We start from the raw sequence: 24738 nt of genomic DNA on the forward strand, positions 1-24738 counted from the left end.
AAATGTAAGAAAAGTGACATTCCCGTTAAAGAGAGATGATGTCATTTATCTGTATGGCTGGTCTATTGTCACAATAAGCTGATAATTTTTGCAAGGCACACACGACGCTCTAATAAGCCCTATTTAAATATTTCTCTCTGTCATCCCGTTTCCCACAGACGACAATAAAGTTTCTACACTACCTTTTTTTAATAGCTAATTAAAGCTATGACTTGCCTTTACCTGGCAGCTTAGACATATTTATATGCTAACACAGGGAGAGTTACCCGTGGATTTGTAACAGCACACAAAAACCTGCCAGCAAAGCTCTTCGGCTCCGGGCTCCGGGTGACAAGGGAGGGAGCGCGGCTGCCCTCGCCATCACACGGGCTGTGCGGGGCGGGACTCACCTGCCCCCGCGGGGATCCGCCCGCCGGGCCTGGGGGGTCCCGTGCCGGCGGGGACACCTCCCCAGCCCGCCCGGCCCCAAAGTTTGGCAAGGAAAGTTAGTGTGTAGGCGCCGCTGGGGAGGCGCTTCCCGGGAGCGGCGGGAGCAGCGGGCAGGTGAGGTGCAGCCGCGGGGCACTCACGGGGGACGAGGGGGACGGAGGGTAGGTGGGTGAGTGGGCTTGCTGCGGGATCACCTCCCCGGCCCCGCCAGCAGCCGCTCCCCCGCCGGCACCGCCCAGCCCCGGGGCGCCGGGAGTTTTGCCGGCGGGAACGGGAGCGGGGGGCGGCGGCGGCAGTGCGGCCGCCCCGGTGCGTTCAGCGCGGAGCGGTCTAGGGGGGCGGGCGAGCCTCGGCCGTGTCAGCCTCGACCCTCTGGCGCGGCCGTGGCGAGGGGCTGCAGCGCCGGGACCGTCCCCGAGGGGGCTGCGGCTCGTCCCCCGAAGTTGCGGAGGTCGCAGAGCCCCCGCTGCGGCTCCGCGCTGGGCTGCGCTCCGCGCACCCACCAACTTTTCTGCTGACTCCTCACGCCCCCGCGCCTCCCCGCTCCGTCACACGCCGGGAATTCGTGGCTCGTCTCCAAAATAAAAAAATGGACTGGTGTTGCCTGTGCGTTTTATAGCAGTAGAGTGGATGACTGGGGCAGGCTGCGAGTCTTATTGGCATGCTGAGAACACCTGGGTTCACTGCAGTCCATAAACAAGACGAATCATTTCACCAGTTCAAAAAAAGGGAAGATCTTGCTTTGACACAGTCCTTCTCCTAATCTTCCCCATTCTAAAAGAGGGGGAAAAGCCCACCTCCAATCCTGCTAGAAGACTGAGAGCCATCAAGTTGCTGTCTCGTGAGCCCTGTTTCTCTTTTCCCAGAATCCAGGTGTCTTCCATGTGGGACTGCTCACTGTCTTCCAGCAGTGCTTCAGACAGGTAAGAGCTAAGCATGTCAAACTTTGTCTGCTGAGGTCCCTCAGTCCTGACTGGGAACTGTTACTAAGAATAATAATGATTTTTCCCTTTCTAAGTGAGATGTCCGGCAGCTGTAGAGTGAAGCTCTTAGAACTGAATATTCTGGTGAAGTGGTGAAGCTCCAGATCCCGATGCTTTTGGTGTCTTCTCTGTTTTCTGTAAGTAACCAAAACTTTCCACGATGCTGGTGTGTTAACCTCCATACCCATGGATAGGACAAGTTGGCATTTATCTGTTATTAACACAAGTATAACTTTTGTTTGTTTAGAACTGCAGCTTTAAATTAAACTACAAGTGTCTGAGGCAAGTTGCTGTGTGCTTTATACTAATATGGCCTGAAGTTTAATAGGATTTATGGTCGAGGTGCAGAACCAGGTAAGTGGTGTGCATGTTCTCAGAAGCAATGCAGGTGCTATGGATTGCTTTCAGTCACCTAGTACAATTCCTATGGAAAGTTTTAATGGCATGAGTAACAAATATATGCCTCTACTAAAATGAGTCTTGTTTACATCCATTACTTCATTAAAAGGAGTTTTTTTCTTTTAAAATATATGGAAAGGATAATGAGGAACTAGTGACGTTAATAGCTTAAAATGGTGAAATCAAATGCAAACCATATTTTCTTTGCCATGTTATTAATTTTGTACAATATGTTGTATGCTGTAAAGTGTATTAATAATAAAACTTAATTGCTATAACAACATTGAAGTCTGCTATGTAATGAGGGAGAGGGAAGTTGAAAAATGTTAAATATGTACAAGTTGGCTAGGTGGGAAGTTACTTTGGTGATGTTGATGTATGGAATTTCCTGACTGCAGTTGAAATTTTAAATTTTGGAGCTCTATTTTTTTGAAGCGGCTTTATTGTTTCAGGATTATCAGTGGGTGAGTGAAAGATGCTCACTTTGATAAAAATAGCTCTCTCCTTTGAAAAGAAATCCCTACGTATTTCATAAAAAAAATATTTCATTATTTGTGTCTTATGGAACTCTCAGCAAAATTCTCTTAACTTGATTTGCAATGTTTGTAGGTAGTAATCTTCTTTTATTGCCAGCGATAAAAGTTGTGCAGGCCAGATGGTGTCTTCAGTTACACTTTGACACAGCATTCTTATAAGCAGCTCTTCAGGTGCAGAAGTGTTGAGGTGTCAGCAGGACTGATGTACCAGTGGGCCTGGATGCTGGGTATCTCCCCACTGCCCTGTCTGTATCTCCCCAGTAGATTCTTATAGACAGGAAGGGCTACATTATGTGAATTTTGGTTTGGTTTGGGGTGATTTTTGGTTGGGGTTTTTATGAGGGGGTTTGGTGAGGATTTTTTTGTTTGGTTGGTTGGTTGTGTTTTTTTAATTTTTACAAACTTTCTCAGCAACACTGAGTTGGATTATCTCGATTTCCCTACTCACTTATACCAAATTTCTGTAGGGCCTTTGACTTCACCCAACCATAATATTCAGTGTAACTTGCTGGAGATAGAAAATGGCATATATTGTATGTATATTTCTAGCAACCTTTGGAATAAACCAGAACAAAAAGCAGCACTACCTGATATGAGGAACTGTGCAAGCATTGTTAAGAGCTGGAGCCGTGCCTTGTGCTAGTTGTTGCGAAGCCAGAAAGTTGAGATGTGGACAGTGGAAAGATGATCCTGAAGGATCACCTGTATGTGAAGTAGGACACAAGATAACAGATGAGAAGTGAGGGAGGAGGGGAAGCGTTGAAGTGAAAAGATATCCTTACCTCCTTCCACAGACTGGGCTGAAAGTAGCCTGGGCCAGTGTCCAGCAGAACATTCCTCGGTACAAAACTTCTCTTGTGATAACTCCAGTGGAGGTATCAGAAAATGTAGTGCTTCTTGAGGTAAGGAAGGACAAAGGGAATAAAAAAAAGAAAAAAAAATGTACATGCGGTTACAGTAACTTTCTGTGTCCTTTTTCTCATTTTTCTTTCATTAATTCAGTTGTGTCTAAGGAGATACTGAGTGGGTGGGAATTTGTGGTATCCCACAGTAATATGAATGCTTTGACCATTATAAAGAGTGTCTGGATTTTTTTCATCTGTATTCTGCTGGTTAACCATGCTTCTTGATTATTTTTTTTTTCAGGTGAAGGAAAAAAAGGTGAACAGGAATTTAAAAGGAAGATTTCTAAATAGGTTGAGGCAATCTAATGTTTTACTTTTATACGTCCTTGATTTTGGAACTAGATGATGGTGAGGGTCACAGTGGCAAGGAAATCTAAAGTTAAACAAACATCCTGTGACCAGATGCCATTGATTTTGTGTGGTCTAGAATAGGAAGAAGCCAGCAATGGCACCTGAGAGCTGGGGTGCCTCTCCTCAGCTGCAGGTATATTTGCTTGCCAGGAAGAAAAAGGTGGATGATGTACTGAAATGAAGAATCATGCCAAAAGCAGGAGGCAGACTCTTCCCCCTTTTTGGGTGGCTGTGCTATTTCAATTGCTTGTGTTGGCTCTGTACAGGAATGTGCCTCTTTGAACCCATACACAATGGGAAAAATGCAAGGATTTTATGTCAGTGGAATGTGCATTCTCAAAACCCTTAATATTTGACAGACATTTAACAATTTGGCCTCAGAAGTGAATGACGATAGACTTGTTAAATTTCTACATTTTTGCTGCAAAGGAGTCTGTGTTTGTCTTCTAAGGCATGTAGTGCTATTTTCTGCCAGATTAACTGTTTGTCCATGGTGGATAAGATTAGTATGTAGTAATCTCTCTCCAATACTCAAAAGGTTGCATGGGTCACTATGACATTTTCTGTGAAAGCTTGAGTTGAAACAGATGGGACATTGGCTCCATACACCCAAAAGAGATGGGGGTGAGGTTGGGCAAAAGCAAGAATCTAGTTCAGCATAGACGAGAGGGTCACAGCATTAGTTTCCCTGTAGCAAGGGAGGGCCATGTTAGTTTCCCTGTAGCAAGAATCCCATCCAGCAGGATGGTCAAGATACCCCCCAGTGGAGCCATGTTGCCCATGATTGGTAGCAAAGCAGGATTCACAGCATAAGTAGGGATGCTGAACCTCTGCATACAGCTGGTCCCTTTTGAAAATACCTAGGTTGAAAGTAATTGCTTGTTGGCTCTTTACAGCCTCAAGAAAGCATTTATCTTGATTAAAGAATATTTGCAGGTATTTCCTCTTTTCCAGGATGCCTGAGAGTGTTATCCATAAGTGTTGCTTTTTAATACCAAAGGAGCAAATTTGTCAATGTTGTGCAACCATTTTTCAAGTTCTGATAGAAGACTCATACACACAGACTTTTTTAAATGTCACTATAATTTTTTCATATGTGGGTTACAAATCACTGTGTTAAATAAATTAAACTACTTATTCAAGCTGAAAAGCCTTTAAAATCTTATAAGGTAGCAGAATAGCTTCAGAGTTTGGATGGCTTTGATGTATTTAGAGTCTGACCTGTGCTAAAATAGGTAGTCTTAATTAAAAGTAGTGTTACTCTTGTTTAAAACTAACCTTAAAACTAACCTTAAAACTTAGCCAACATATAAACAAAGAACACAGTTTCATATAAATTAAATTTAAATATATTAAACTAATTGCAAGCAGCATGTAAGTTCTTGATATATAGATAATTGTAGTGATGGCGAAGTGAATTGGCTTTAGGGTATGTTCAGTAGTTTAAAAAAAAAAAAGGCACCTGGAACTGCTGTTTCCTTTTAGGAACTTCTGTCCGCTCAAAACCAAAACTACCTAGTAGAAGAACATCTGTTTTCTTATTGTCAGGTTAAATTATTAGGAAGTGCTCCTGATTTTACTGTGCATCTGCATCATCACCTTTCAGGTCTCGTAGATGGTGCTGGATGCAACCATGATGGTGTCTGGGCAAGGTCAGCTGTGTATCCTGTGCTATCATGTGTCATGGATGCATGCAGTAGCTGCTACTGCTAAAGGAAAAAGCGTCAGTGCTATTCCTTGGGTAAATCCTTTGGGAGCTGTAATTTGATTAAACTAGTGTTTCCTGACTTCCTTGGTCAGTAAGGTCCCCATTCCTTTTCCTGGGGCAGTTTTTAGCTGGATGAGCTATCCATCCATCTGTTTAGCTGGATGAACGTTCAGAAGAATGTTAATGAACAGATGTGTAAGCCCTCATGGCAAGAGTGGCAAGAGCTGGGCAGTCAGGGGTCATGAGAGCAAGTGACTGGAGAGTGCAGCAGTGCCAGCCTACGTGTGTCAGAAATGTTTGTGGAGATGTGGTCTGAGATAATTTACTTTCAGCATCATCTATGTGGCCTGAAAAGCTCTTCTTGCCCCTCCTCAAGGACACTTTTCAGAAAGAAGGGCTGAAAATTTGGGAGTTTTGTGTGGTCGGAGATGGAAGAAAGTGACAAAACCACAAAAGCAGGCTTATTTGGAGCATGCCACTGTCATTGTGTCGGTCCAGATTGCTTACTTTTCTATTATGAGAGAAACTTGTGAATCCCAAACAACCTTTTTCAAAAGAAATTGATTCTTGCTTTCCAATTTAAATACTTTATTTCAAAGATACTTATTCAGATCCTCACATCTTATTTATTTGCTGGTTTTAATTTTTTTCCTAATGTAGATGTTGCCAATGTCCTGTTACGTGAACAACACAGCTTTTGTCTACAGTGAAACAAGAGGTTTGCACTTGTTGATTCTTTGACTAATGGTTCCTTAAGCATTGCTTAAGTAGTTCACCAGACTCTTCTGTCAGATGTGCACTTACAAGGGTGTGCATTATATTGAATTTTAACACATTTGCTGTGAGGCCAGTTTCAACACCTGCTCTTCAACACCTAATAATGCGCTTTCAAAGTGAAGACATTCTCATTCAGGTTAAGGAGTTGTCTTTTTAGTGATACATAGTGTCTTCTATGTTCTGATGTTATAAACTGAATTTCATGAACCCTTTGTGTCAGGTGCGGAGTATCAGGTAAATTATTTTTTCTGGGCCCACTGGTGTGCAAGAAAGTAATCTTTTTTATAAGTTTTTACATTTGAGCTCATTTTCCTTAAACTTAGTGGCAAGAATTGAGTTCCTGACAGGTCCTTCTCCATGTTGCAAAATAACTGAGTAAAAAGATGATCCACTAATTCCTTTTCTGCTGCGTTACTGATATATTCTCATGCTGACATTCTGTAACCCTGAAAAACTCACCTTAGGTTCATATTTGACGGTAAACATCAGAGTATGACTCCTCGATGCACAGGCTGAACTGATGTTGAGGCACTGCAAGCGAAGTTGTTGTGTTGTGGGGGTTACTGCAGGCTCCTGAGAGGCTCCAGCTGGTTATTGTAGCTTCTCAGCTGTGAAGGTTGGCAGGCAGAGTGGTGTGCTGGTGGTGTACTGGTGTGACACTTGATGATCTCGTTTGGGTCATCACCTCCTTCTGTTACAGCAGCGGGTAATGTTTGGTGTTGTGGAAGTGAAATTGTCTTTTCAGGTACTTCAAGAAACACTTCAGCTTGGAATTCATACGGGGGTAGAAAAAGCATTGAGGCTGTGAACAGAAATAGAAGCATTGAAAGTAGTGTCTTGTAAGAGTTCCAGCTTGTATATAGTGTGCTGTTTACACAGTCTCTGGTGAAGAATAAAAACGGAAAACAACCTCCATCTCTTGTTATTCCAGGTTGGTGTCTCTGGGAAAGATACTGAAGAAGATGCAGGCATGCTGAAAACTTCAGAAAAGTGAGCCATGAGTCTTCTTGAAAGCTGAAAAGAGGACCCCTGATAGGGTCATGAACCTAAGACAAGTCTTTGTGTCTGTACTGCTGTTTGGAGTAGCTGGTCTACTCCTCTTCATGTATCTACAAGCTTGGATTGAAGAACAACATACAGGTACAGTAAGTTTTCTCTCTCTCTCTCTTTTTTTTTAATGTAATTGCATCCATTATGTAAAAGATGACTGTAAAATCTGTTGAATACATGTGAAGAGTTGGGGGTGGAGCCCCCAGCTTTGCTGTGGAATGACGTTGAAAATAGGCTTGTTTTGATTGCTACACTTCATTAAGAAATTTCTTCAGTCACATAAAAAGATGCCCCCAGCTACCTAATTGTATTGTATCAGCTTCATTTGCAAAAGCAAGTGTTGCAAAAGCATTCTGTATATGCATGAAGACAAGCAAGTCCAGTTTAGAAATAATTCTATAAGAAGATTTGCGGTGGGTTTTTTGTATGTTCTGTGTGGCAAAGCAATTTTTGAAGAATTACTGCTACGTCTTGTAGACAAAAGTGATCTTCTAAGCACCAGCGCTCATGGAATCATTCTATCCTTTTCTTTTTTGTTGCTGTTTGTTTGAGACAGATACTGGACTTACAAGACTTTTTATATATAGCATCAGAGTCATATTGCAACTTCGGGTAAATCTGTGTTAGCAGCGGCCGAGGATTGCACTGCTGAATCAAATTTCTGTTCCCCATTTCCAGTATTTTGGTTTGTACCAGAGGTTGATCTAAATTCTTTTACGGACAAAACTAAGCCAGGCTATTTAGCTCAACCCCTACTGGATGCTCAGTTCATGCGACTAGTCTACAGTTCATCTGAAGTAAGCCTCCCCCGAAATGTGTAAGGGGTGGCTGTCAGTAAGGCCTTTAGCACCCACTGTTTGGCTCTGCAGATCCATTTCTGTTGTGTCATATTACTTGACGGCATCTCCTTGATGTCAGTTATATACTTGTTTTGAGGGTTGGGGTTTTGTTTTGGGTTTTGTTTTAGTTTGGGGTTTGTTTTTTTTTGTTTTTGTTTTTCTCCATCAGCAATACAGAATGTTTCCAACTTGTTAAGTCTTGACTTTTAGGTCTCCTTGTCTCTATTGCTCACCTTCCATTTCCTTTGTAAAAGTCTTATAGTATGTTGATACCATTGTGAAGAAATATATCTGTAAAACCCCATTAGTCTTCTGGCTTTATTGATCTGTGCTGTTATTCCATATGAGCTGCTAGGCTCTGGTATGTTTTAGAGAGCAGTGTTGAGGGGGGAACCTAGTGCATCATTCCTGCAATTGTTTGATAATGACCTTGAGGTTTTTTTCAACTAAGAGCAATAATCACAACATGAATTTTGGCTTGTTAATATTTCTGGGCTGTCTCGAGGTATTTACAAGCTCGTATTAAAAAAGCTGTTACAAGAGATAGTACAGGCTCCCTTTGGAAAAGGTCCCTTGTAATCAGCTGTTGACACAAGGGTGCTGGCAGGAACTGAGTGTGCAGCGGGGCGGGGGGTCTTCCTTGAATATCTCTACTGTTTTCAGGAATGCTAAGGGCAGATATCCTTGCTTTCAAGGTAGTTCAGGAATGCAGATGATGACTGTAGATTATTGATTTATTTGCTTGCTGACATTCTTCACATTCCTTGCATCTTTTCTTGTGCTGTAATTAACCTTTCTTTCCTTGCAGTGCTCCATGTTGCTGTTTCTCACTGTGGTTTTTTCCACTCCTTTCTTTTGTCTTTATCTCTCTACCATTAAGAAGAAACAGAAAAAATATAATAAAGGGGGAATTAGAACATACTATATTCTTTTGGGCAACCAGGTGCTTTCTTTGGGGTTTTCTGTGATGTACTGCTATAATCTTCTTTGTGAGAGAGGCTTCTCCTTGCACACATAAGTCATTTCCATGTGGAAACATTTCCGTAATAAAATGAAAGCTATCAGAGAATAACAGAATGCTTAGTGAGCTTAAAGCATGCCTGCAGTTTTGAGTGCCCTTTTATCTCACTGGACTGCTGTTGTGACAGCACTTCAGCAAGATCCAAAAAAAAAAAATTTTTGGCATTCTCTGCAGTAGCTAGGTCATATACGTTGGCAAGAGCATGGCAAAAACTCGTTCTTTGGTGTCTGCTCTTGCCTCTTCTTCTTCCAATTTAACATGTAGAGAGCCATTCTTTTTTATTTTAAACACCTGTATCTCCTCTAAACCTTCTGCAACTCAGTTCTCTAATGTTCCCCCCCTGTATGCTGCTGAAGAGTTGATATGAAATAAAACTTCTCTGCAAAACTCCTCTGCATTTTCACAATATATATTAGTTTAGTTATGAGCATTTTGGAACTTTTTCCCTCTTCTGCTATGTTTTTGATATTGCCATGTGCTATGCACTGTGGCTTTTTTGAGGATCAGCTATATCTGGAGAATCCCAAATTGACAAGTATTTTTGCAAGGATTTTATGTGTTCCTTTAATCCTATCACTAGTTGCACAGCTGTAAGACAGCTAGTTTTAATCTGCAAGTGGCTGAGCATGTGATTTGATGTTCTATTAGGAAATGGAAAAGTGCACCTCGTGCTTCTCAACTGCCGGGTTGTGAGCCTGTAGAGACAAGTGTTTGTTGCAGGCAGAACTATTTTTATCTTCCACAGTGCCCTGCTCAAGACCTGCAACATTCGTGTTTGCATTTGGTTGCTGGAGGGATGGAAACTTGGATGTTCTTGAGTTTAGGAAAGTAACTGTTTTGCACCTGTGAACTGCTGCTGCTTACCACCCTGTTCCTCTGAATATCTGATTTGGAGCCTTTATATACCACAATCTCTGGAAAAGATAGTAAATTTTACTCAGTTGTTGTTTGTAATGTTCATACTTATTTCTCAGTCTCTCCTAGCTGTGGTGTGAATTATTCCCAATCATATGTAGATTTTCTGAGGAACTGGAAAATTGTATGGTAATTTTCAATGTCCTTGTTAATGTTTATCCTACTATATTAAAGTTAGATAATTTGCTTTCACACTCACCATTCTTATTGCCAGTTTTTCTCGCTAATCATAATTTTTCACACTGACCTAATACTGCTTTTTATTCATAGTTTGCTTTCTCTCTTTTTGTATCTTTTCTCTCCACTTGCTCTTCACATCTTTGAGATCTCAACTGTGATTTGATTCTCCTGTTTGTCTTATTTTGCTCTAGTCTGATCTTATCTAAGCGTGTTTTTTTCTGATTGACTTTTACAAACTTCTCTCATTACTCAAATGTATCCAGCCCAGGAACACTTCCCCTAATTTTTCATGCTGTCCGTCTGCTTCAGAGGCACCCACAGGCTCAGCAGCTGGATGCACCTCTCAGCACAGCCATGTCTTCTGCTCCCTCCCACTGTGCTTGGTCATTTCAGATTATTTCTAGTCATGTTCATCATCCCTATATCTTAAAAAAGGGAAAATCTTTCATTTAGAGATGTCTAAGAAACAGCTGCTAGCTACATGGTGGTCCTCTCTGATGGTTTTTCAGAGACATTAGCAGACTGAGAGAACAGGCAAGTTTCTTGGTTTGGCTCTGTGCATGGAGTGTATAAAGACAGGATGATATATCTTTACTTAGATATAGTAGAGCCCTTCTGTTAGGTGTCTTCAAATCACATCAGTGGAGTAATTGGGAACAGACTTATCAATAGTCCAACGTGAGCATCAACACATACAGACTTCATCTGGATGAAAATTTAATTGACAACATTGATAATGTAATATATATGGGGCACTTCATGTTCTCCATGTATAAATATATTCACTTATACATAAATTCACATACGTAAATGAAGCTTAATGTGAATCCAACTAGATGCTACAGATTTACTTGGCAGTTCTCCATATGGTCTTGCATTATTCAGTGCAAGCATCAAATATTGTGGCACTGATTAAAAAGCAATTACTATTTATTACATGTTTAGTAATTTCCAGCATCATTAATCGTATGCAGGGGAAGTAAGCTTCTGGGTTTCCAGGGTCCATGTTGACTTCTATAACATGAATCACCTGAATTACGGGATTGTGGGTTGCAAAAAGATGCCTGTGTTTTAACCCTGAAATGTTAGAAGTGTGAATTGGAGCTTTAAGTTAGGGATTCTAATTTTGTACTTCAAAACTCTTCCTTTTTGGGAAGACTACTGATGGATTTAGTGACTGATTAGTAAAAAATAATCCAAGAATATCTTTACGATTAGATCTGTATGCTGAGCTTGTTGTGTGGGGTTTTACTGCGTGTTGGGTTTTTTCATCCTCTTAAAGTTTGTGTAATTCCTTTTTGTGAAGTGTGCTTATTAAATTCATGATTATGGAGGGCTACCTTAGTGTTTCATGGGGTGCAGTATGACTACCAATTAATATGAAGAAGGCTGCGCTGCCCTCCCATAGATTTCTGGTTCCCAAGGGTGAGAAAGTCTGACTCTTCTCTTTCTCAGCATCTTTGTATCTCACCTGAAGGATACTGAGATTTTTCTGCTTGCTTTCTCCTCACTTTGCAAGATAGCAGTTTTGTAGTATCAGTGGGTGCCCAGACATCCTTCTGCAGTCCATGTACTTTCTTGCAATTTTGTGCATCTACCTCCTGAGGGGCTTCATCACACAGACCTTATATCCATTCCTCAGGCCACAGGTTTTGTTTTTGTGAAGAATCAAAACTTTTAAAAAATCATATTTTAGGAAAAGTTTGAAATTCCATGAATTAACATGACCTTTCACAACTTAGTCTGCTATTGCTGTAGCCATTCAGGCTGAAGTTGTGTCAGAGCAGGTTTAGGTTAGATATTACAGAAAGGTTCTTCACCCAGGGGGTGGTTGGGCACTGGAACAGGCTCTCCAGGGAAGTGGTCACAGCACCAAGCCTGACAGAGTTCAAGAAGTGTTTGGACAGCGCTCTCAGGCACATGGTGTGACTCTTGGGGGTGGTCCCATGCAGAGCTAGGATTTGTACTTGATGATCCTTGTGGGTCACTTCCAACTCAGCATATTCTGTGAGTCTGTACATATACTACGTACTACTCAGCATAAAAAAGTGGGCTTTTTCCCCCACTTTGCCAGATTTGGAACTCCAAGGGGATATTTTGGGTCCTTTAGTAACCTGGTGAGATATTTTGAGTCCATGGAGAGACTTTCTTCCTTGTCTTGACACTCTAAGTAGCAAATGGATGCATGCATACACATGCTAATATATATTCTTTGCTGTTTCTGCAGGTTGTTTTTTATTTAAACCTTGTCTAAGTGAAGAAACATCAATGTGGCTTAAAGGACAGTTCGTATGTAGTGGATTACAAAGGCAGTTGTTCCAGGGAAGTCATAGTTTTCCTAGACCATCTTCAGAAAATACATTAAACTAATATATTTGTAGAAAACAGGTTTGTAAATAAAAGATAAAAGGACACTGCTCAAAAACGGTTATTAATCATGAATAATTTAATTCTTCTAGTAACATTGAAATATTTGTTTTTAAAGTCTTGGGTACTTTATGGAAGTCTTACTGACTCTGCTGGAGAACATCACTGGTATGGCAAACAAATCTTCCTGGTTTACAATGTCCAGCTACTAATGCAGCTGTTCTAATGAGGGTGACTGTTTTTAGGTTTTACCCTTCTGGTCAGAATATGCTGTGTTCTCTGTATAAAGTGGTTTTGTTTGTTTGTTTGTTTGTTTTAAATCTGCCCCATTATTGGATTCCACTACAAAAGAAAGAGGATTCAATAGGATCAGTAACTGCTGCTTGGTGAACAGTTATAGGGTTGTTGAAGTCCCAGAAATGCTACAAAATTTTATTAGGTTAATTTCACCAAATAACATAGGTTACGTAGGGTTTCCTTTCCCCCTCAGCTTTCAGTGATTACGAGCTGTAGGGAGAGAACAATTATCTTCACGGGGAAAAAAACCTAATAAGAAACAGGTGGAAATTGTTACTTTCTCAGACCATAATGATGTAAAAATACGAATAAAAGCTAAATATAGGAAAAGATGGTTTTCTGAGCTAGAGATTGTAGAGTCTGTCTTCAGCAGTTGCAAACCCTAGAAGCTTTAAGAAGTTAAAATTTCATATTGCAGTATATAACACTTAAGGCTGTATTTATCTGTTTTTGAGGATGTTCTTCCCAGCTCTGGCTGTTTAGTAGCCCTCAGTCTTACATTTCATTCATTTTACTTTTATCATTCCTATAGCTAAGTCACATCTAATTTTGGAAATCCTTCTGTCTTGCAAGAAATTCCTGCCATGCTCTTTCCTTTTTGGTGTTGTGGGAGAGTGTTTCAGAGTTGGTAGTATGTTTTAGTCCGGTGGTATTTAGCTTTCACGTTCTGGTGATACAAAAGAAACCAAACTGGGGTGACGTCTGGGAGCTCCTGTCAGCTATATATATTCAATAGCATGTTTGAGTGGAAGCTGATGACATTTCGTGTATTATTGTATATAAGCTTTTGACAACCAACACAACTTTGTTTGTATCTAGACCACAGAGGTCTACTTCTAGAAGTGTGTAACACATAGCTTAATTATAGTGAGGATATCTGAATATACTCTTTCTTGCATATTTAAGACATACATATAGTCTTACAAAGCAAGAAAGCTGGAGAAGTATTTGTCACCTGGCAAGTCATCATTTAGAAGTAACAGTAGAAAAAAATTGAGATAACAGAGTCATTTATGTTGGAAAAGACCTTTAAGACCATCAAATTCAACCTTTGACCAATTACTACCTTGTCAACTAAACCATAAAACTAAGTGCTATGTCCAGTCATTCTTGAACACCTCCAGGGATGGTGACTCCACCACCTCCCTGGGCAGTCAGTTCCAGTGCTTAATGATCCTTTCTGTGAAGAACTTCCTTGTGATGTCTAGCCTGAAGCTCCCCTAGTGCAGCTTGAGGCTGTCTTCTCAGCCTGTTACTTGTTGCCTGGGAGAAGAGGCTGACCCCCCACCTGGCTAAAGCCTTTCAGGTAGTTGCAGAGAGTGGTGAGGTCTCCTCCGAGCCTCCTTTTCTCCAGGCTGAACAGCCCCAGCTCCCTCAGCTGCTCCTCATGACTTACTCTCTAGAAATGATGATGAAAAGATGAAAGTTTCTCTGTTCCTGACTTGTTCTATTTTTCCTAATTAGGCTACACATTTTCAAAAGAACAAGTCGTTGCTGCTGGAGTACATTTAAGGCTGCTTACCTCTGTGTCTGATGTTAACCTGCTTTGATATGTAGCTTGATTACAAACAGTCCTGTTAGAACATGTGGTGTGGTCTCTGCAAAATTCCAAGGGAAACCTTTGATTTCTTACTGAAACTAAATTTAAAAGACTGGTGTTTATTTTAAATGTGTGTATATACATATTTGTATGCATATATATTGAAGTATCCCCCTTATTTCCCTTCTTTTGTGGGAGTAAGGACTGCTGGTAGGAGAAATATTTTAGATGGAAACCTATCTTCTTACTGTAGTCAGCTATGGGTATACTAGGGGATGAGTTTATATAGAAGAATTGTTTTGGTATTCAGACTCAAAAGCCATTGTTTCTGTCTTTTTCTTCCACTTTACTCATTTGGTGTTACTGTAAACAGACTATTGCTATAAATTCAGGATAATTCTGATCATCTTGCAACACGTGTGAAACAAACATTTAAAGATCAGGAGGCTGACAGGTTTCAAGTAATGGGAGTCCTTCAGTATACAAGGGATTAATGTCTGACAGATGATGTGTATGATTTAGCTGGAAAAAACGTGATGTATGTCATGGAGCAAAAGGTTCAAGGAAGAAGAGAAGTGCCTAGAACTTTTTTTTTTTTTTAATGTGGAAAACCTGGTCTTGTTTGACGTTCTTTTTTTATTATTTTTTAAAGGCAATCACTATTTCACAGCGGCAAGGATACTGACTTGGCTTTCGAGTTCAGGTCCCTGCTTCTTCAGACAACTGCCTCACTTTTTGCATTATTTTTCTTGTATATTAAAGACATTTTCAAAGAGAAAGAATATTTCTCCATTTTAGAATATTTCTGTAGACAGCATTTCATAACTGTCAGTTTGAAACTGGGAAGATTCATGACACATCAGCATATAGTGTTTTTCTTCCCAGTTCCTCCAACCTTGAGCCTTGTGGCTATGTCTGTGGGAGTGAATGTTACTGTCTTCAGCCATAAAGGGGAGCTAGCTGCGTTCTATCAAATGTTATGTTTAAAAAACAAAATCAAAAACAAATAAACAAACAACTCCCCAAAAACATCTCCCAAATTTTCTCAACTCTATCCAAAATCAGAGTCAATGATCAAATCAGCTTAAAGACTCTCTGTAAAACAGTAAATATTCATTACTCAAGAAAACTGCAAAATATGCTGTATTTTAAGCGTTGCCCTGTATATAGATGAAACTCTTCCAAGGCATGTATGAGCCTCACTTGATGTAAAGTGATGGGGAATCACACACATCCATTTGCTTTGGATTTTGATTGGTTTGATCTTTATTTAGTGAAGATGTGCAGCAGCATCCTGTACTGCCTGGAAAGCTGTAGTTGGTGGTGAGTGCAACCTAGAAAATATTATTCCCTACTGTTCTTTAGGAACTCTCGCTCCTTCCAGTCCCTCTCATATGCACCAAAAATGGTTGTTTCTGTACCACATTGAGAGCTTCCCCACAGTAGTGACATCCAAGACTATCATTGACCTCTGTTAAACCTGTGTGATGCCTGCTAGCAAATACAATTTGTCCCTCACAGCTTTGTTGTTTCAAATGATTTTATTTATATTGACGATTCAGCTTTCTATCACACGATCCTGGCAGAAACACATAGTGAATAGCTCTAGCAAAATCAGGCTGAGTAGGCACAGTTTTTGTCTCTTATCCCCTGGCTTCCTGGGAGCTACATTGGACACAATCTACAAGGGACAGTGACATGAATTATCAAAATATTTGAGGAATGATAGACATCTTCGTTTTTTGTTTTTGTGGGGGTTTTTTGAGAATGTTAATGATAATTCTTTTGTTTACAGTTCTGTAATATTCTAAGGAAAAAAAAAACAGGACTAGGTCAAAGTTAGCCCTTTCCAAAAGAGTGATGCTTTTTTTTTCCCCAGTTGTTTTTTTCTTGTTTTCTTGTTTGTTTGGACTTCTGGGGGGAGAAGGGGTGATTTTGGTTTTGGTTTTTGTTGGGGTTTGGTTTTTTTTGCTTAGAGATGCTGCAGCACAGGAGCTCCTGGAATGGCAGGGGTGGGATACAGTGTTGAAATAGTGGTTGTACAACCACTCTATGCACAAAACCCTCTATGAGCAAAGCAGACAATATGGAGGGGGGAAAACTCTTCAGAAAGTAAGTCATTTGCTTTGGAAAATTGAGTTTCTTGAGTAACAGAGATAGTGAGGCAAAACTTGTCTCCTAGCAAAGAATTTCATTGCTGCAGAACATAACAGATGATGGCCTAATAGCCACAAATTTTGACGTGCACCTCAGGGGATGTCTTCTGCATGGCATGGATACTCGGTAACATCCAAAAAAGTAACTGAAGATCAGCAGCCTAAGGTTAAGAATAATCAGAACCAATATTAAAATTTCACTCTGGGCAAATGCTAGGTGAAAGAAGAGGTGTTGACTGATTTTATATTTAATGTGATTGGAATGGAGCGGGTCATTTCAGTACCAATTATAATCTAACAATAGAAAAACTTGCCCAGCTCTTTGTATGTGCGTAAGGGCATAGATGGCAGAAGAAGCTGTTAAAGGTTTGTAATGCTTTCTGCCACAGATATTTTATAATCTAGGCTTAATACAAGCATGCACATGGGAACAGCTAAAGTGAACTTGAGGTTGTTTGGAGTTATGCAGCCAGGCCCTAGGTACGTGCGTATTGCCCCTCAGTAAATTATACGCAAGAGAAATGAGGGTTTGGGGGTGTTTGGTTTTGATTATGATCAGCTAGGGAGATGTGGTGCATGAATTCTGTTAGCTGCAGCTGGAAGCATTCAGTTGCATTGAACAGGAAAATATCAGTGCCTGATCCTTCACCATTCATCCACAAAATAACTCTGTTAAGGAAAGAAAATATGTCTAACAGGAAATAATAAGCACAGTAAATATTGTGTACAAAGGCAGTTTTGATTATACTTTATATTCTTGCTTAAACTTTTTAAAAGAGCATAGAGACCCAGGAAGAGGAGGAAACACAATTTTTCCTGAATTGTTGCCAAAACCTCGTAGTTTTTCCTGAATTGTTGGCAAACCCTCATCGTTTTTCTGCTGTTCAGAGGTGTATGCCATGAGAGGTTACTCTGACTTTGCATAACCATACTGTGTTTTCAGAGAATGGTGAAGGTGGGAGATACCCACTTTGCTTGAAAAGTACCTTTGTACTCTTGTGCAGTGGTTGATGGTTCCCAAACATGCACCTATGCAAACCTTAATGTGAACAAGGCTCTTGCTTTCTTGAGTTAGGATGGGGGCTGTGGATCTCCAGTGAAGACACCCATTTTCTGTGATGTGAAAACAGTGTTTTTTCTGCCTGGCTGGGAGTTACAGTGTGATTCCCACCATTCTTGTTTGCTGGAAAAGCTGTCTCTTGTGGCTGCTTTCAGCAGCATTTCGATGGGAATGAAAATACAGTGGTGTGTGTGCTCTGCCCCTCATGGGAGGGTCAACTACTCCACTGGATGGAGCTCAACATCAGGGCCATGCTCATGAGGGATACAAATAGTATAGTGCCAAAAAGCTGTTACTGTTAGGGACTGGCAAGGGAAAGGCCACCAGCTTTGTCTTTTGCAGAGGGCTTTTGTGACAGCAGCAAATTATGAAAAATTGTGGCTCTTTAGTTAATGGATGGCTGCTAGTCATGGAAGCTTTTGTTTTCTTCCACCAAATATCCTTGAGCCCTCTTTCTTTTCAAATTTATTCTTCTTGACTTTGGCCTCACAATAGTGCAGCTGAAGGAGAAGCTTTAGTTAGCAAAAGCTTAATAAACCTGGGTAAATGAAATTTCATTTTTTGCTCCACTCATCTGTGCAAAATTATTTTTTTTTATTCCTGGAAGAACATTTAGTGGCCAAATAATGCAGTGGAATCTGTTGCAATAACGTTACTGCATTAAAAAAACACATACTACAGTATATTAAAGTATTACAGTACACTTTTCAAGTGAATCCTGGCAATACAAATTAAGAAAGTACATAAATGCATTAATTTTATTTTTGATTTTATTTTTCTTTGTTTCTGGCTCTTTCTTGCTCTCCTTAAAGATTCATTATTGCAAGGCATCAAGTGTGTCTTGTCCGCTTCTGAGAACTAATGGACTACAATCTGTTGACACAGGTCATGATATTTGAATTTTGTGTAAAATGCAGCCTGTTACTTTAAGCGTTATGCATATAATTCATTAAATGTCATTGCTTTAAGATGATTCTGTAATTGCGGTCAAGAATTATGGTACACTTTCCAGAATGTAGTTCTGTTCTTGATGTAGGGCCAAAGAATCAAGACTTTTCATGAACTTCAGCTTGATTTATAAGCTATTTAGAAACATTCAAGCTGAGTAGCTCTACAGAACAGTTATTAATAAAGGTGACAGATATTTGTTTTCCTTAGAAACTCCAATTTCCATGGGAATATAAGATTCTCAAGTTGTCTAACCTTTTCTGCCTACTAGCAGTCCTCAAAGAGGTCATTGAATATGTAAAATTCTGACACTGGGGAAGAAACAAATCTGCCATGTTCTGTGATGGGAGGGAAAGAAACAGGTCAGGGGGGTTGGTAGAGGGATGGGAATTTGCTTGGATGTGGTTTTATTCTTTTTACTCTTTTGCTGTGGAGTTGCTGAATTATTAATATAATGATAAAGTCAACTTGATATGAATAGACTCCTAACCACTAAAGAAATTGCTTGTAGTTGCAGAATCGTTAGAGTGATCGTGGGAATACTGACTCCTAGTTAGATTATATCCAATGAAGCAACAAACTGTAAAAAAATACATTTTTACAATAATTATTTGATGATTTTTCTTCTTCCTCGGTGTGATTTTGTGTTAAAGATTTGCTATCACAATCTTGAGACTAGTGACAGATAGAAGGCGATGATAAACTTCTCAAAAAAAACCCTGGCTTTGCTCCTGAATTTCAAATTAGTTTCATGGGATGACGGGGGTAACACAAATATATGTGAAATATAACAAATAATGCATACATGATTATTATACTTTTTGGATTTTTTTTTTTAAATTTTCTTTATCCTCTTACAGATGGCAAAATTAATTTCACCCTACTTCTTTTCTGTTACAATCTTTCCACTTCAGTGTGTCTATTTTTAAGATGAACAGGCAGAGGAGACTGGGCTTATGCAGGCTGAGGTAGTTGCAGTGAGGTATAAGTCCTTCATGATTTATTTGACCTTTGAGCAGAAATTCCTTTCCGGTAGAATTAATCTGCAAATAGCTAAGGTGTGCTACCTCTTAAGTTATGATTGATCATAACAAAATTCTATTGGCAGCAGATTTTGGACTGATGTACATATAAATATAATCAAATAGAGCTACCAGATGCTGTGAATGACAGGCAGGTTCAAGGTATTTTTGGCAGGTAGATTCAGCCTTGCCTCTTCTCCAAATGTGCATATTGGGCAGCTGACATTAATACTGTCCTGGCCAAAACTGTGGTTTTGCCTTCAAAAAACTTCTGACATTTTAGGTTTTTCCAAAAGTCCAGTTCCCACTCTTTCTTTTCTTGCCCCCCAAGTATCTGGAGGAGCTAATGCAGCTGCAGTTTGTAGAGGTTTTAAAGAGGTGAATTTGTAGGAATAGCATCTGGTTTTATGGTGAGAAGTAAAAATATCTTCCTTATGTTATGATTACCCTTTGCCAAGAAGGTTGGCACTTCAGAGAATGATGATGCTTCTACTGATCATACAAGTGATGAATAGAATTACCAAGGATTTTTGTGTGTGTGTGTGAGGAACACTGAAGTTGGATCAATTAAAAGTACCTAAGTGTCTGTTCCTGCTTTCTTTCTAAATACTCTTTTTCTTTGGCTTCTTTTGTTTTCCTCTGATGTGATAGTGCACTTGTGCAACAAGTGTTTGTGACATAGAGGTAATGTTTCAGGTAGTTTTATTGCCTTGGACAGTCACATTTTTTCTTCAGTAAATAGCCACAGAACTGAGCAAATAAATATGTTTGCATTTCATGCAATGCCAAATACTGTATCATCAAAAATGTTCACTTGAAACTGCACCTACCTAGGAGTGTTTTCCAGCTACTAATAAAACAAAATATTTGTTGTAGGTGAACGAGGCCTAATCTTGTGTCTAAACATTTGATGTAAAGTAACAGTAAGCATTTTTTATGTGGAGGCCTTGTAATGGTGTAATGCTGTGAGCTGGGAAACGAGGGAACAAGGACTGGTGGAAGGGAGGGAAGGCAGAGGCTGAAGGGGAGCTAAAATAGGTTTGGTAGTGTGACAACCAGCCCTTGGGGAAAAAATGCCTGGCACTGACAAACTAAGTGGGTCCAAAAAAAAGGCCAAATCATACTCCTATTTTCTTTTCTGAACAGGAGGACGGTATAATCAAGTGATCATAAATACACTTTTGAATTAGGAATGTTTGTAGGATATAATGACTTAGTCTTAGACTGCCATGAATACCTGTGAGGGAAGGTATTCAGACTGCTAGAAACCTGCAAATTGTAAGTTTTAAAGATAAATGTTACTTGAGCTAAGCAAGTATGGTAGCAAGGTGATCACCCTCTGGCACGTAAGACATATCAGGTCACTTCTAGCTTCAGGTATCTCAAGCAGAGGCTTATGAAGCCAATTTTCTTTGACAGAGCAGAAGAAAAACTGGATCAGGTCAGGTCCAAAGGTCTCTGCAACAGTGTCTGGAGTAGACTATGTAAACAAGAGAGGTTTATAATATTAATTCAGAGAATTTTCTTTGTCCCTTCTTTTATAATTTAGAGGCTTCCTGGATTCGACATGTGCTCAGCAGTCCTGATCTATTCTTCTTTCATCAGTTTGTACAGTATTGTCTTAGCTGGAGCCTCTCCTCTGGGATTTCTCTGTTGAGGAGTGTCCAGCTTGAATACTGGATAATCCTAGTAGCATTTTTTCCATGATGTTCTTTAATTCTATGGAAGTGTTCCCCAGAGTGTGTTATCATTGAATGGTTAAAACATATTTTCCACTTTCTGTCCCAGTAAGAATGTCGTTTACTGATCATAAAATAAAAAAGTTACTAGTGGATGATTGGCTCAGCAGAACAGCCTGGTTACTTTTTTACATTTTTGGTACTTTTCTGTGCTTTTCTCTAGCAAAAACTCGTCAAGAATGATTGTATGACTTCAGCTTTGTACTTATGAAAGAATTGACAGTAACTCACAGAATGTCGGGTTTCAATTTTTTTTTTTTTTTAAGAGGGGAGGAGATATCTATTTAACTGTACTCACAACTGTTCTGGGAGTGACTTCCCATGTGTGTAACTGAACAGCCTTTCAAGAAAAGAAATTTTGTTAAGAGAGGGAAAGGGGTTTGGGTATAATGGACTTTCTCCATAAGATGAAGTTCAGTATGTTTTTCTTAATGAGTAACAAGTAGAACTGCACTTCTCTGCTGATGAGATCAATAACATGAATGAAATTATTAGTTTTTTATTAGATGGATATTTTTACCATGAATTTGACAAAACATACATCTCTTAGTGCCTAAGATTGAGAGGAAGGGAAATAAGTGAGGATTTTGGGCTTTTTGGAGAAAGCATCAAGTGTTCCAAATGCCACGTTTACTTAATGTTGCTTGAACAGTGATTAGAAGTGGAACTGACAGTCTGAGTTGGGCAAAACATTTGCTGGGTAAGGATAGCAAATAGAATTAAATGATAGCTTGGGTTTTTTATCACCATCTAGAATGAATTTTTAGTGTATCAATCAGCTACAACACCTTTGGGAGCAGAATAACGATTAGACGGTGTTTGTGAAGCTATTGCCATCACCCTTTCAACTGCTTAGAGGAACTAACCTGCTGCCATTTCAGCTCAGAAGAGCTGTCTGTCATTAGTGGGTATAGGTATGCCAATTCACTTCTTCAGCTTAGAGAAACTGAGCATCTGACAGCAGCTGAGGGTGTTCTCGCTAGGAAACTGCTGCCTAAATTTTAGCACACAAATATTCAATATTCTTGTCTTAGTCGACAATTAATGGGGAAGCTGGCAATAGTGTCAAATGCTCACTGTTGAATGATTTTTTTTTTGCAGCTGAGAGGGATGCATGAATGGAAAAAAATTTGCTAATTTTAAGCGAGTTAGCTATAAACACTTTTTTTTTCGAGGAAAAAAGCCCACAAGGCTAGGTGGTGCAAAGAAGGCCTCTAAGAAAAGTTATATAAACACTAAATAGCGGCAATTGCCTACAGTAACTTGCATAAAAATTTTCACTTATTTTCCTGACAAGAGTTTACACTTGAAAAAAAATGAAAATGAAATTATAAAGACACTTTAAAATAATTTTTTAAGCATATGGGGTACATCCCAGAAAAATAATGATTAAATAAATTAATATTGAGTTGATTTAAAAATATTCAGAATGATTTTTACTGGATTTTTAAATACAAAAAAAAAGAGAGTCTCTTTATTCTTTATTTCAAAGAAAAATTTAAGAAACATAAAAACTACATTATTTAATATCTCAGTTTGCTTTTTCAGGAACTCTTTGGTTAAAAAAAATATACAATGTGTAGTTTAAATACAGTGTCCTACTAAGAATGGGAAAAAGATACGATGTCAGAATTTTCTCCAGAAGAGTATTTGAGGTTTTTACTAGCTGTAACAGAGGCCTGTTAAAATCATGCTGATACATTGGAGAAGCATTATAGATTGCTGAATTTGAATTTAAGAGTGAGAAGGCAAATGATAATATATCAATTTATTTGACAAATATACTTTCTTTAATTAGGTACAGTACTTCATAGACTGTTAGCAAATATTTTGCAGTCTGTCCTCTAAAGAATTTCTCATAAGGACACCTTGCAACATCAATTGATTAAGTACTGATTTGAGATGAAGTGTCTTCAGAATTTTGTGAGCAAATTCTGCCTGTGCAGTTTATTGAAGCACGAGGTGGAGTCTGATATAAAAATCAGTTTTCTCCATCCTTTATCAAACTTGTGTAGCTTTTATTTTAATTCTACTGAGTTATATTTTCTGATAGAAACTGTACTATCTTTTGTTGGAACTTTTAGATAGAGGTCACATTCCTTTTTAATTCAATTCCTGAAAGTAAGAAAAAGACAACATTCAGTCACAGACTAAATAATCTCCAAAGGAAACCTAATTAAACATTTTAAAGCTTCCTGAAAGTAATACAAGCTATCTCATTCAGTTACTTCTTTCTTCTATGCATTTGTTTCTTGGAGGAATCTTACGTTTGTACAAAAATATATCCTTCTTCAGGAGTAAATTTGATAGGAGGAGGAAGCCATCAAGCTGTCTCTTTTTAGTAACCATCCAATTAGGAGATGCAATAATACATATTTCAGGTTGCTGAATCTCTGCAGAAATTCAAACATTTTGTTCATTTAAAAACAGATGTGTAGCTGCTGCCTAAACACATAGCAACTGTTTTGAGGATGAGTTCTAGCTTGATAGTTTCTATCAAACAGCCTGTCCTAGTGGGTACTATTCTGAAACAGTAAAGGCTCACTGTTGAATATAAAACAGCATTTGAGAAGATACAGAGCATCATGACTTCTGTATGTATAATGCAAATGGATAGGAGAAAGCGACATATACACTTGCTTTACGTTGATACAGTGACAAGCAGTAGATGGGACCACAGGTTTATGCATGCCTCATACTTTTTTGCCCAACAGTAGAAGTGCCAGTATGAATTTGACTCCTCTCTTGCTTAACTTGCAAAGTGTCAGTCAGTAGCTGCAGTGGTTTATGGAAATGAGGGTAATGTCAACTTAATTCAGTGTTATGCTTTTCATGCTTTAAGCACATAAGACCACTTCCATAGCTCACTTTTAGCCTGAAAAGTTTGAGGTATTTTGGATTTGAGCGATAACACATTGTAACATGTTTCCCACGTGATACTGAACATGACATAGCTGTTGCGACCAAGACAATTGAATGCTTTCAGCCCTGGATTATAGAATTCCAAAATGAGTCTCTTTGGATGCCCATGGGTGTAAATAGTTATGTAGTGGATGGCGCTCCTCTTCCTGCTCAGGTACGTGCTGTTCCTCTTACATGTCCTAAGGAATTAAAAAAAAAAAAAAAAGGACCTTTGCTGTAGTATTTTAACCTGGGACATTAGTAGATTATGGTTGTAGAGTCATTTGACCCTGAATTTAATTGCAGAAGGTCAGGTTCTTCCATGCCCTGTTAAACCATGGTGGTGATACAAGGAGAAGTTTTGTGTTGGTTTAAGAGGGCTTTTGTAAGTCTTTGTAAATTGTGTGTAGAGATTCATCCAGGAAGATGCAAAGAGATTTCAAATCACAATTTGCATCTTCAGACCTGGGATATGAATCATGAAATAGAGGAGAAAAAGGAGACAAGACATGTTGGAGGGAGTTGAAAAAGTGTTAGAGTCAGTAGACTGATCTTCCTGAGCAGTGTGGTTGATGGAGAGGGGGATACTTCCTTTTGCCTTCCAAGATAATTTCA

The 24738-nt window shown here is 39.3% G+C and overlaps 1 protein-coding gene across 4 annotated transcripts in view; it reads left to right on the plus strand.

Annotated features, from left to right (window-relative positions):
* The first annotated feature begins 348 nt into the window (after positions 1–348).
* CHST9 (carbohydrate sulfotransferase 9) overlaps positions 349–24738 on the plus strand; it is an 86607-nt gene continuing 62217 nt past the window's right edge. Inside the window, exons 1-4 of one of the 4 annotated variants that reach the window (XM_064654588.1) lie at positions 349–543; positions 1213–1352; positions 1448–1549; positions 7020–7228. In XM_064654588.1, coding sequence (XP_064510658.1) covers positions 7129–7228 — 100 coding nt within the window. In that variant the 5' untranslated portion in view covers positions 349–543; positions 1213–1352; positions 1448–1549; positions 7020–7128. Of the gene's footprint in view, positions 544–681; positions 1353–1447; positions 1550–3141; positions 3250–7019; positions 7229–24738 lie in introns of those variants that run through there. The other 3 variants (XM_064654599.1, XM_064654580.1, XM_064654569.1) reach the window with 3 other exon arrangements.

Source organism: Pseudopipra pipra, chromosome 1 (assembly GCF_036250125.1).
Source record: "Pseudopipra pipra isolate bDixPip1 chromosome 1, bDixPip1.hap1, whole genome shotgun sequence".
Taxonomy (NCBI): Eukaryota; Metazoa; Chordata; class Aves; order Passeriformes; family Pipridae; genus Pseudopipra; species Pseudopipra pipra.